This window comes from Schistocerca serialis, chromosome 3 (assembly GCF_023864345.2).
Source record: "Schistocerca serialis cubense isolate TAMUIC-IGC-003099 chromosome 3, iqSchSeri2.2, whole genome shotgun sequence".
NCBI lineage: Eukaryota > Metazoa > Arthropoda > Insecta > Orthoptera > Acrididae > Schistocerca > Schistocerca serialis.
The window spans coordinates 113,188,951-113,202,725 of NC_064640.1; the positions used below are offsets into that span (position 1 = coordinate 113,188,951).

Sequence of the window (13,775 nt, forward strand, 5' to 3'; positions counted from 1 at the left end):
GACGTGCCCATGATCGCACAGTGAGTGAAGTTGTCCGATTTGTTAGTGTATCGACGCAGACTGACTAACCTGTCTGCAAGTAATGGTGAACCACTCACAGTCATGTAACACGGTGTAAGAATAGTGATTCTAAAAGCATCCTTACTGACGGGAACCGAAGACAAGTGTTACGTCTTGTCAACAACAGCTATCCGTACAAAATCCAGCGTCATTACGCACTCTTAACCACCAGTTTTGAGACACAGAGATAATTTGTGGTGTGGGCACTTAGAAAAATGGGGCAAAATGAAGATTGGTTATCTAACGTGTTGTGGCCCGTCGAAGCCCGTTTCACACTCTGAGAGTCTGTCAACACCCACAACTGCAGAATTTGGGCTACCGAAAATCATAGAACTGTTGCGGAAATCCAATAGTATGACGAGAAAGACACGGTCAATGCAAGTTAGCCAATTGTTTCGTTGCTGTCTTCCTGTGCCCTCTGTCCCAGTTTCCGGATGTCTGTTCCATATTTTGTGATGTTTCGTCATTACAAACTGGAAATCATAACGTTATTTTGTAAGAAAATGCTGTTGAAATGATCTTGGAAGCTCTCTGTCCCTCGTATATCTGCTGACTCATTAGACATTTACAATTTTTACATGTTGTTTCACTTGCGCACTGTCGCAAACATGATGATCAGTACATATAGAAACTAGTTATTATAACAAAAATATTTTCACCGAGTAGCTTATGGAGTTCTCAAAATGATATTCCTTAAATTTGTGAAAACTGCTGAACACTGTTCATACAAGATGTTTTGGATTATCTGGAGAATACTTTCAGACTCCAATAACCGACAGAACCACTCATTTCATTTGTGTGAATAATTAGTGTGGCGATTCAGACCGACTTTCGCAGGAACTTCATTCAACTGAAGGGTCTGCCTATTTCAGAGAATTTTGAGTTTTGTGTGATATATACTATTTAGACATTGATGAGACAAGTGCTGCAAAATGCAATAACACTACATTTTTGTGCCGAAATAACTTCTCACTACTAAAGCGTAGTACATCTGAAGAAGTAAGTAGTTTATGATGAGATGGAACCAACAAAATGCGAAAACACTGGAAGGCCGTAAACGATCCTTAACCGTTCAACTGGATTTAGCCCTTGCGAAACTAATCGTCTGCCTCTTGATATTATCCAAAATGGACGCGATACGATAACGACTACACTGGCGTGCAAAACTTAACGACGAAAGTAACTTTCGCATTATATATCACTGCCAAGAAATACAGCTCGATGAAACTTGGACAATACATACAAAGAAATACTACAGTATAGTACGGAGGGTAACTGAAAGAAATATGCAATGAGACGAACGGAAAAACACTTTTATTCAAAGATAATAATTACACTGAAGTCACTGTAATTCGTGATGGTCCCCCGTATGTAACAACCGCCGGGACATGGTTCTTAATAGGGTGTGCGAGTAGTAAAACAAGGGAGGCTCCACCCCACTCTCCATTTTTGCCAAATTTATTCAAGATGGCGGATCGAAGATGGTAGCAATAGATATGGCAACATCGCTATGACGTCATGGTGCAAAGTTCAAATTTTGGCAGGAAAATAGGTCAGTTGGGCTACCTCCACTAACCTAACCATCTCCCCTCTCCCTCCTCTCCTCCCTCCCCTCCGCCAGAAAATGGCGGGAAGTTCCAATTCTAGCAGGACAATGCAACACACCACAGATACCTACACTAACCCAAGAAAATGGTGGGAAAATAGCTCACTTGGTCTACCTCCACTAACCTAAGTCATCCGACCGCCACCTCTTCCTAGGTTTTAGCAGGAAAAGGACTCAGCCTGTGCTGGATAGGATGGACATAAGTCTTTATTTTGCATGCAGAGTTTATTTAAACAATTTGAGGCAGTAGATCCATCCAGTTTGTTCACCATGAGGTCTGGAGTCCAACTGACCTTGTACACAGTACTGCCACCAGAGGGCGCCATTGTCCCTCCCATGAAGTAATGCAAGACGGCGGTCTGGAGGGGAAAAATTGTAGGAAAAGGACTCATTCTGTTCTGGGCTGCTGGAGAGATGAAGGAGTGTACTTTATTTATTTTTGGAACAATTTATTTAGATACGAATTTCATATAGTTTATTTATTACACTGATACAAAACACTCCCCCTGACATGCTTGAGGTCACAGTAAATAGTCTGCAGACCTACAAACTGCTCGTAAATAATGCAGTACACTGATGTGCATCCCAGGAGAACACTATCAATACTCCCAGCGCAGACACTTGTCATATTGGATCTTCTCAAACTTCCACAGAGTAGACACGCGACACACGCGGTCCCAAAGGCAGCTCAACACAAACTGGGTATTAGCTCAGTATTCACCCGTCCAAGGGGAGACACGAGACAAATCGACATAAGCCATAAGCTTTCTCGGACTCTCTGAACTGATGTACAAAGAATGGGCAAGCCCCATCTCGGAACAAAGGCGTTAGTGTTTCTTGCTCCGACCTGTTTGCTTGCTGCTACGCTTTCTACAGCCATCTCCAGACTCACAAGAATACTACGAACCAGACACACATTTATCAGTGTAACTACATATAAATATTAGGATTGCTGCCATAGTCTGACACCAAGCAATGTACTGGATATGTCTCCTCTTTACGACCATGGTTCTGGAACGAATCTCAGTATCTACAGTGCGCATAATTTTCCATGTAAAAAAAAAATACTTTCATTCCCCTTATGGCTATCGATGTGCTGAATCTAACCTCCCTCACGATAGGACACGCAGTAGCGTCCACCAGACACTCGTACATGTACTGCGAAGACTATTGTACAAAGGCTAGGTTGGTTCCCCTAGGCACAAAGGCGTCACTGCCTCTGGTCCTGACCTATTTGCTTGCTTGCTTGCTTTCTACACGCATCTCCAGACTCTGGGATTTCAAGAACACATGTATTTTCACGTGGTTTGCCAGAATATCATGGCATTTTCGCGATACTTCTTGATATCAAGCACATAGCAGGATCCTACCGATCGCTCGTGCAACATGATTCCGAAGATAGAGGATGGAAATTATTTCTCTACAAACCCGAACCCTTAGCGAGGTGGAGCGTGCTGTAAACCATAGAGTAACTAGAAATTTATCCTGTCTGCCAAGACCTTTACGTGAAACCTCGAAAAAAATAGAGGAAACTGATATTTCCACTCGCGAATACCAGTGTTGATGATATAACAGATTCCATATCATCCTTATAATTCACAAACTCAGCTAAGGTGTTTCTCATGTCTAGAGAACCAGCAAATGTGTCTTCCATTCGTCTTTCACCTGCTAGATGCGCACACCACAATCGATGTTCTCTCAACTAAATAAAGATGGGAAATGTGAAGAAGCAGTCCACTGGACAATTTACGTGGGAGGGAATAATGGCCTAGTGCAAACACATGTCCATATTGAATTCTCTCAAATTTCCACGTGACCACGAAAGCTGTCCAACACATACTAAGTATTAGTTCGCTATTCGGCCGTCTAGAGGACGAGATGGATATGTCACCTGCATCCCTGCATCCCAACAGGCCTTTCCATTCGGACGGCTCCTGCCGTTAATGGGAAACGTGAATCATTCCCGCCACAGACCACCGTTGGCGCGCCACGCACCATTAGACAGAATTGTCCTAAGAAATCAGTCACATATGTATTTGATCGCTATACTTACAATTAAATGTTACGATTGCGGTATCAGTTGAACGACATTCGACAATGAGCCGAAGTATCAGAAATACACCCGGCTGACGGCTGCAGCCCTGGAAACAGAAATATCTGTACCATTCTTATGACTGGACATACTTTTCCCTCTGCTATCACAGTATTCCACGTCAAATCCATACCTTCCTTATGACCAGACATAGTCATTCCCTTTGCACATGGGGGAACACGCACGCACATACTTCATAAGTCTGATGCTCATGGTGAAACTATCACGCATCCCCCACTATTAAGTATAATGCTTCGCCAATAAATGATTGCTGACGATACGAAATAATACTGAGAGATAATCAGCGATGGGTGAACATGTCTTATAAGTTTTTCTTGAGAGTGGTACCACTGTGTCTTAGAAAGAGAGGCGTAATCGTCTTACAAACCGCCAGTTGTTAAAAAACCCGATCGCAACAACTACTGTATGATACGGTCACAAGCGGTCTTGATTCTACAGGTGCACAGAAGTATCCATGTGAAAAGCTATACTGGCTTTATAAATTGAGGTTGGCATTACCTCTGAATGAAGTGGTTTTTACCAGACAAATACCGAGACACTGAATATAGACGGTGATCGCCGGAGTGTATAGTATCAGACCAAAAGTGCTGTTACACGTCGCCAACAGTGCAACCTCGTAATAAAACTACCGAATTTAGAAAGTGAAAGGAACGTGGTATGAAACCAGTATTTGAAACTCCAACACGCCACTGCTGCTAGGTATTTCTCCAGTATTTGTAATGCATTCTGTCTCGATGCCATGTCAGAGGTTCGATGGTATATCGACTGGGTTATAGGCGATGGTTGTTTGAGAAGTATCACAAAAAATAGATGATGTGCTGATTGAGGTCGTAAGAAATGTACACTAGCTTTTCAGATCACTAGTGTTATGCTATCCGCTAAAAATGCTCTCTGGAATTTGGAATCGAGTCTCTCCATTCAACCTCATACCTGCGTTGGATCCTGTGGAGAAGTCCTTTAATGATTACAGCCACTAGAGAATCATATTTCTGGCACTCTCATATCTCGAAAAGAGTCACCTTTCTCGAACCTATCTGCTACAGTAAAATTCTAACGTCGTTTTAAGTAGTCCCTCAGGACCCATTCACGTCTATCACCGCAACATGCTACTTTGTTATTCTGTACCATCCAACAGAGAAAAATTACAAACTATAAAAGCTCCACTAAGTTCATCCTGTAGAGAACTAGACAAGATTTTTACCGCGTCTCTCTCCTCCCATATATCGAAAATAAATACCGTCTACGTGCCGGCATCGAGCTCATGTGATGATACCATTCAATATACAGCTATTGATCCTTTGCACGGACCAGTATAAAGATACATCGCCTGTACTGCAGGAGGATGACCGTGTCCCACAAACTATATTATAAGTCGAAGAGATCCTCCCTGTGACCCTGTGTCATTGTTTAAAACATTGTTTTTTTCTGCTGTAACACACTTTGTACACTGCCATACAGTTTGGTTTTTCTGCCACCACTTCGAGGTCTGTGTCAGGTTCTAAATTCACATTAACACGTTATGATGAATTGCTTCTCACAGAAAACTAGACGTCACATGGTATAAGTCATGTTGTTACTGCTGCTATAATAACACATCACACACAATGGATGATTTTAAATAAAAGACAGTTACAAAGTAAGGAAACTGGAAGAGTTTGGTGGCGTTGTGGAGAGTTCCTAAACTGCTGTCCGAAGGTGATTGACAACCTCTACACTTAAACTCCTCTGTCACAGTGACGAAATAGCTGATGGCTCTGCGTTCCGTTTCGACTGATTCCTCATATTGAAGTCATGTACGCGATCACTGTTTCGGTGCTAGTGACCCCCAGAAGGTGTTGCCCCTCCACTAAAACTCATTCTCCAACTCAAACAAGAGATGTCAGTCAATCATTATGTGGTAACCAACAGTGTACCAGCGGACGGATGGGATAGAAAAGATACGTCGATGTACTGAAATAATAAGAATTACAGTTGATAGTGCAAACAATTTTAGCAATTTTACAGTAATTTCAACACCAACCAATGATGCAAAAGCATGTTTCCCAATTTCAGTATCACAGCTAAACCGTCCCTTCTCTATTTTGCGAGTATTATTACGAATTTAGATAGATGACCGTGCAGTACGTCCATTCATTGTTAATTCTCGAACATATACACCATCAAAGTATACCAGACAGCGCTCTACAGATTTCTAGCACCTCAAGCATAGTGCTTAATTTGCGATCTGTCTCTATGCGGATGGGAGACACAGAGCATTCTCGCAGTCTTAGGATAAAATTAGAGACTGAAAGACCCCCTCGCACTGTCTTTGACCAACGCGCCCTGCAGCACCGTTACCGATTTAATCTGCAGCCGACCAGAAGTAGACCGCTACATTCCACATTCCGTGAATGAATGGATCTTGCCGAGTCCTCGCCCATCCAAGTGCACAGGATTTCTTCAGATGCGCCCATGTCGAGGAGGTTAGCACTCCATATCAGTGTATAGTAACAGATTTGAAAGTGTTGTGGTGTAATAACAGACGGTTAAGAAGAACAAGGAACTTCATGTGTTCCTACACCATAATACGCAGAACATCAAAACGGTCACGTTCGACCATGCTGGACGTACTCTCATATGGTGAGAAGTGGGAACACGCAATGCACCCAGGAACCTACTGTAGCAGCTCTTTCTATGTTTGGTCCAAGTTTCACTGAGCTATGTTACTTAACAGTGACACATCATGCGAAAGTTACTTTCATTCTTAAGTTTTGCACAATAGTATAGATGAATCTCATATCGTGAGATGTTTATGGAGCCATTCTGTAATAATTCCTTAGTAATAAGGTCAATTGTCTGCATAAATGTACAGAACTGTTATGGGATGCTTTAGGCGAACAAACAAGTGCACTTGGTAGGTCAGCAGGGTCCTGTATCTTACGCTTATTGTGGCTGATGGCAGAATCAACATCGATCGAAATTCATCGCAAGGCAGACGGTGAACGAGCTAAACCCCCTCGACAGTCTCAGGAGTTGGTTGGCGTAACTTTCCCTGCCAAATGGACATTTTCGCTGGGATTCTTCCACACCATGCACTGGAATGGTGGATCCAGGTCTGATTCCCGGTGACGAGCCGAGTGAAGTGCAGATCTACCTCTCTCTTACGAATTTCCAGAAAAATTCTGGCTGAATCCATCCTATGCTGCTTGTGGATCTCACTCAGAAAACGTGGCATCCATCTTGCATAGATTTTGCAGTGGTGCAGATGGTCTGTCAGGGTCTTTGTGATGGCTGAGTGTCAAATTGCCGCCGGCCGCGGTGGTCTCGCGGTTAAGGCGCTCAGTCCGGAACCGCGCGACTGCTACGGTCGCAGGTTCGAATCCTGCCTCGGGCATGGATGTGTGTGATGTCCTTAGGTTAGTTAGGTTTAAGTAGTTCTTAGTTCTAGGGGCTGATGACCACAGAAGTTAAGTCCCATAGTGCTCAGAGTCATTTGAACCATTTTTTTGTCAAATTGCAGCCCCAGAAGGTAGCCGCTTCAGGATGTTGTAAACGGTAGCGCAACGCTATTCCTCCACAATATTGCAAGTGCAATAATGGCATCATCACACCTCACTGCAGTAAGCCTCCCTGTTCACTGTTCGTCATGCGCATCTTCATGTCTCCCACAAACTGTACACGCTAACGTCGAACCATTCTAATGCTCAAACAGCCGTCCCCATAAACAGAGGTTAACTCCCGATGGATATCAACAGCGGATAGTTGTTCTCCTGCGAAAATAGCGAATGACAGAGCGCAACTCACAAGTGGACACACTTCGTAGTGGTAACGCCACGCTAGCTGGCAGCGTACTGGGATGAAACTGTGGTATACATCGCAAGCTGGTGTGAGCACCTTGTATGCGGTTTATTTTACAGGCACAACACGCTTTCCCAGAACCCTTCTAACATATCCAAGTCTTCCATTCGTCTTCCCTAAAACTGACTTTATGTAGTCTTCCCATTTTATATCACTTGGTAGTATTATCCCTAAATAATTGCGCGATGTGACGTGCTCAAGATATTCACCACTAATCATGTAATCAGATAATATACGGTTCTTTCTCTTTGTTGTAGGCACTATTTCACATACATCCACGTCTAAAGAGAGCTGCCATTCATTACACAAAGCAGATATTTTGTCCAAGTCCTTATGCAATTCCTTACCATCATCCAAAGACGATACTTCCCAGTACTCAATCGCCAGTGATCAATCTTTTACCGTAATGCTGCTGATAATATCTGAAAAGTAATTCATTTATACTGAAAATATGAGAGGTCCTTTCAAGCTTCCCTGCTGAAAACCCGATGTTACTTTCCTTTCTGTGGAACATTCGTTGTCCAGTATAACGTACTAGGTTGTATTAGTCAAACATTGCTCGAGTCAGTCGTATATTTGCTAAGGTGCTCAGTATCGTTTCATCTCGTTAGTAGTTGTCGAAATAGAGGAAATCCCTTAATCGTTATAATTTTCAGTTTTGAAACTATTCACTTGTGCCTATGATATTTTACCTCTACATTAAGTGCTGTCTGTGTGTCTAAGCGTTCATATTTTCTTGATTTCATCTTATTTTAATTCAAAATATACAGGATTGAATTTCTTAAAATTTAAAGGCACTTTTTATGGTTTTTTGTTTCAGGTGGACAATCTACGTTTGGCGAGTAGCCTTAAAAAACGATTTATTAATTCGCTGACTATAAACAACCAGAGGACTTAAGGATTCTAATAACTACTGCTTGCCCGTATCGACTGAGACTCGACAAAGAAGTAACAGCATTGCAAATAACATTTTAATTCTGCTATGTTGATTGAAGTAAGTAGAGTCAGACAGAATTCATTATAACCGAACAAAATTCTGTATTGCATCTTTCTCTATTACGAAATTTTGAAATATTTCTAACTTTTATGCTGCAGAAAAATCTTTAGTTGGCTATGGGTCTGTGGGAAAAGTTGACGACGCTGTTTGGAAAAAAGAAAGAGGTGAATGTTCTCGTCGTTGGACTGAACAATAGCGGCAAGTCAACCGTAATCAACCATTTCAAGAATGAAGAAGACAGAGCCATGGAAATTGTACCTACAGTGGGATTCAACATAGAGAAATTTCAAAGTATGTCGTTTTTGAGTTAGTTTGCCACAGAAAATAAATGTTTGTAATCCTCTTGTCAGAATACACAAACAAGTTGAGAAGTGGTTCTTTTGCTTACGAGTTCTGTAAATTTGGCGTTTATAAAACGATAAATAATTTAAGGTTGCGAGATAAGTGATACCTGTTTACCATCATCTGTAAACTACATGATATTACAACCGGTTAATTTGTCAATGTGTTGATGATTTCCAGGACATTACAAAACACAACACTGCCTTAAGGTACATTCTAGGTAATTAGTATCAACACAGATTTTATTTGCAACACCGATTACTCACACTGAACTGGTAAGAGTCAAAAATCTGTAGAAAAACAGCATATTTTGATTTTGAGATCGCCAAGTTTTTCAGTCACACACCAGTTAAAACTGTGAGCAGCCACAAATCCATGTTTTAGCATTTATGTTTCAAATTGCGGGGAATACTGATGTGTGTTTCCTAAGGGACCAAACTGCTGAGGTCATCGGTCCCTAGACTTACAAACTACTTAAACTAACTTACGCTAAGAACAACACACACACACACACACACACATGCCCGAGGGAGGACTCGAACCTCCGGCGAGAGGGGCCGCGGAATCTGTGACATAGCGCCTCTAACCGCGCGGCGGGAAACATATGTGTGACTAGGTCTCCCTGTCAGCTAACAGGAGATCTGCAGAGGATCAAATAGATAAAATGACATGGCCTAGTAGAAATTCTTGGATAAAATAAGAGATACTGAATTTAATTAATGAAAGGAGAAAATATAAAAATGGAGCCAAATGAAACGGATGAAAGGGAATACAAACGTTTAGAAAATGAGACTGACAGGAAGTGCAAAATGGCTAAGCAGGAATGGATAGAGCACAAATGTAAGTATTTAGAAGCATATTTCACTAGGGGAAAAGTAGATATTGCCTACAGGAAAATTAAAGAAGCCTTTGGGGAAAAAAGAGAAGAAGCTGTAAGAATATCAAGAGCTCAGATCGGAAACCAGTACTAACAAAACAAGGGAAAGCTGAAAGGTGGAAGGAGTACATAGAGGGCCTACACAAGGGAAATCAAATAGAAGGTAAGATCATAGAAAGGGGGGGCCTATACAAGGGAAATCAACTAGAAGGTAAGATCATAGAAAGGAGAATGAACATAGATGAAGATGAGATGGGAGATATGATACTGCGAGAAGAATTTGATAGATTATATGAAAGATTAAGTCGAAACAAGGCGCCGGGAGTAGACGGTATTCCGTCAGAACTACTGATAGCCTTGCTGATAGTTGCTGAAAGGTGTAAAAATTACCGAACTATCAGTTTAATAAGACATGTTTGCAAAATACTAAGACGAACTGTTTGCAGAAGAATGGAAAAACTGATAGAAGCCGACCTCGGGGAAGATCAGTTTGGATTAAAGAGAAATTTAAGAACACGCGAGGCATTCTGATGCTACGACTTACATTAGAAGATAGGTTAAGGAAAGGCAAACCTGCGTTTATAGCATTTGTAGACTTAAAAAGTTTTTGACTGGAATACTGTCTTCGAAATTTTGAAGATAGCAGCGGTAAAATACAGGGAGCGAAAATTTGTTTACAACTTGTACAGAAACCAGACGGCAACTGCAAGAGCCGCTGGGCATGAAAGGGAAGCAATGGTTGGGAAGGGAGTGAGACAGGATTGTAGCCTATCACCGACGTTATTCAAGTTGTGCATTGAACAAGCAGTAAAGGAACCAAAAGAAAAATTTCGAGTAGGAATTAAAGTTCAGGGAGAAGAAATAAAAACCAAGGTCTGCCGATAACATTGTAATTCTGTCAGAGAGAGCAAAGGAAAAGCAGTTGATCGGAATGAACATTGTCTTGAAAGAAGGATATAAGATGAAAATCAATAAAAGCAGAACAACCATAAGGCAAATTAAATCAAGCGAAGCTGAGAGTATTATATTAGGAAACGAGACACTTAAAGCAGTAAATGTGTTTTGTTATTTGGAAAACAAAATAAGCGACAAAGGCCGACGTAGAGAGGATGTAAAAGTAGACTGCCAATGGCAAGAAAAGCATTTATGAACAAGAGAAATTTGTTAACATCGAATGTAGTTTTAAGCGTTAATAAGTCTTTTCTGAAAGTATTTGTCTGGAATATGGCCATGTATGGAAGTGAAATATGGATGCTAAACAGTTTAGACAAAAAGAGAATAGAAGCTTTCGAAATGTGGTGCTACAGAAGAATGTTGAAGATTAGATGTGTAGATCGCGTAACTAATGAAGAGGTAGTGAATAGAGATGGGGAGACAAGAAATTTGTGGCACTACTTGACCAAAAGATAGGCAGAGTTGGTAGGACGCATTCTGAGATGTCAAAAGATCACCAAGTTAGCAAGGTGGGAAGCGTGGAGGGTAAAAATTGTAGAGGGAGGCCAAGAGATGAATACAGTTAGCATATTCAGAAGGATGTGTGTTGCAGTAGTTATTCAGAGATGAAGAGACTCGCAGGATAGAGTAGCATGGAGAGCCGCATCAGACCAGTTGAAGACCACAACAACAACAAACGAAATATGTTCAGTTAGTAGTGTCCGCTTTGAAAGAAGGATCCATTTGAGTCCACACACGACTAAAATCGTCCCTTCCAGTGTCCAAATAATTTCCGCATGGCGCGTTCTGTGAGGGAGGGTAGGAGCTCACTCTTTTTTACCTTCCATCGAGCGTAAGAATATCTGTAATAAATTTAGAGACCACTCCCACTAAGTTAACTGTTTTCATTATACTTCTCACAGCATAAAACACTGTTCGCGTACTAATCCATCATGACAAATACACTACTGGCCATTAAAATTGCAACACCAAAAGGAAATGCAAATGATAAACGGGTATTAATTGGACAAATATAGTATACTAGAACTGACATGTGATTACATTTTCACGAAGTTTGGGTGCATACATCCTGAGAAATCAGTATCCAGAACAACGACCTCTGGCCGTAATAACGGCCTTGATACGCCTGGGCATTCAGTCAAACAGAGCTTGGATGGCGTGTACAGGTACAGCTGCCCATGCAGCTTCAACGCGATACCACATTTCATCAAGAGGAGTGACTGCCGTATTGTGACGAGCCAGTTGCTCGGCCACCATTCACCAGACGTTTTCAATTGGTGAGAGATCTGGAGAATTTGCAGGCCAGGGCAGCAGTCGAACATTTTCTGTATCCAGAAAGGCCCGTACAGGACCTCCAACACGCGGTCGTGCATTATCCTGCTGAAATGTAGGGTTTCGCAGGGATCGGATGAAGGGTAGAGCCACGGGTCGTAACACATCTGAAATGTAACGTCCACTGTTCAAAGTGCCGTCAATGCGAACAAGAGGTGACCGAGACGTGTAACCAATGGCACCCCATACCATCACGCCGGGTGATAAGCCAGTATGGCGATGACGAATACACGCTTTGAATGTGCGGTCACCGCGATGTCGCCAAACACGGATGCGACCATCATGATGCTGTAAACAGAACCTGGATTCATCCGAAAAAATGACGTTTTGCCATTCGTGCACCCAGGTTCGTCGTTGAGTACACCATCGCAGGCGCTCCTGTCTGTGATGCAGCGTCAAGGGTAACCGTAGCCATGGTCTCCGAGCTGATACTCCATGCTGGTGCAAACGTCGTCGAACTGTTCGTGCAGGTAGTTGTTGTCTTGCAAATGTCCCCATCTGTTGACTCAGGTATCGAGACGTGACTGCACGATCCGTTACAGCCATGCGGATAAGATGCCTGTCATCTCGACTGCCAGTGATACGAGGCCGTTGGGATCCAGCACGCGTTCCGTATTACCCTCCTGAACCCACCGATTCCATATTCTGCTAACAGTCATTGGATCTCGACCAACGCGAGCAGCAATGTCGCGATACGATAAACCGCAATCGCGATAGGCTACAATCCGACCTTTATCAAAATCGGAAACGTGATGAGAAGCATTTCCCCTCCTTACACGGGGCATCACAACAACGTTTCACCAGGCAACGCCGGTCAACTGCTGTTTGTGTATGAGAAATCGGTTGGAAACTTTACTCATGTCAGCAAAATGGTTTAAATGGCTCTGAGCACCACGGGACTCAACTGCTGAGGTCGTAAGTCCCCTAGAACTTAGAACTACTTATACCTAACTAACCTAAGGACAACACACACATCCATGCACGAGGCAGGATTCGAACCTGCGACCGTAGCGGTCGCGCGGTTCCAGACTGTAGCGCCAGAACCGCTCGGCCACCAACGGCCGGCTCATGTCAGCACATTGTAGGTGTCGCCACCGGCGCCAACCTTGTGAGAATGCTCTGAAAAGCTAATCATATGCATATCACAGCATCTTCTTCCTGTCGGTTAAATATTGCCTCTGTAGCACGTCCTCTTCGTGGTGTAGCAATTTTAATGGCCAGTAGTGTAGTTCCTTAGTATTGTGAGCAATCGCATTTCTTTATCGTCAGAGTATAAGTACACACTATCTGATCAAAAATATCAGGACTCCCCTATGTAATGCGGAACTGACCTCACATGTTACGAGAGGCGTGCCCGCCAGAATAAAAAAAGAAGAAGGGGGTATTGTGCTATCAGTAGAGAAGCATTAAACAACAGAATCTGTCTTTCAAGAGAGCTCAGTGAGTTCGAACGTGGACCAGTCATTGAGTTTCACCTGAGTAAGAAATCCATGAGGGACATTTCAACCCTTCTATTGCTGCCCAAGTCGACTTTGGAGATGTGACTGTTAAGTGGAAACGCGAAGGAACAACCACAGCTAGATCAAGACCAGACAGACCTAATGTACTGACAGACAGGAACCGTCGAGCACTGTGGAGAGTGGTTATAAAAAGTCGC

General features: G+C 42.6%; 1 protein-coding gene across 1 annotated transcript in view; it reads left to right on the forward strand.

Annotated features, from left to right (window-relative positions):
• The window catches only part of LOC126471543 (ADP-ribosylation factor-like protein 6), a 74,036-nt gene that overhangs the window by 50,371 nt on the left and 9,890 nt on the right, over positions 1-13,775 (forward strand). Inside the window, exons 2-3 of the mRNA XM_050099769.1 lie at positions 8,437-8,610; positions 8,712-8,904. Coding sequence (XP_049955726.1) covers positions 8,730-8,904 — 175 coding nt within the window. The 5' untranslated portion in view covers positions 8,437-8,610; positions 8,712-8,729. The remainder of the gene's footprint in view (positions 1-8,436; positions 8,611-8,711; positions 8,905-13,775) is intronic.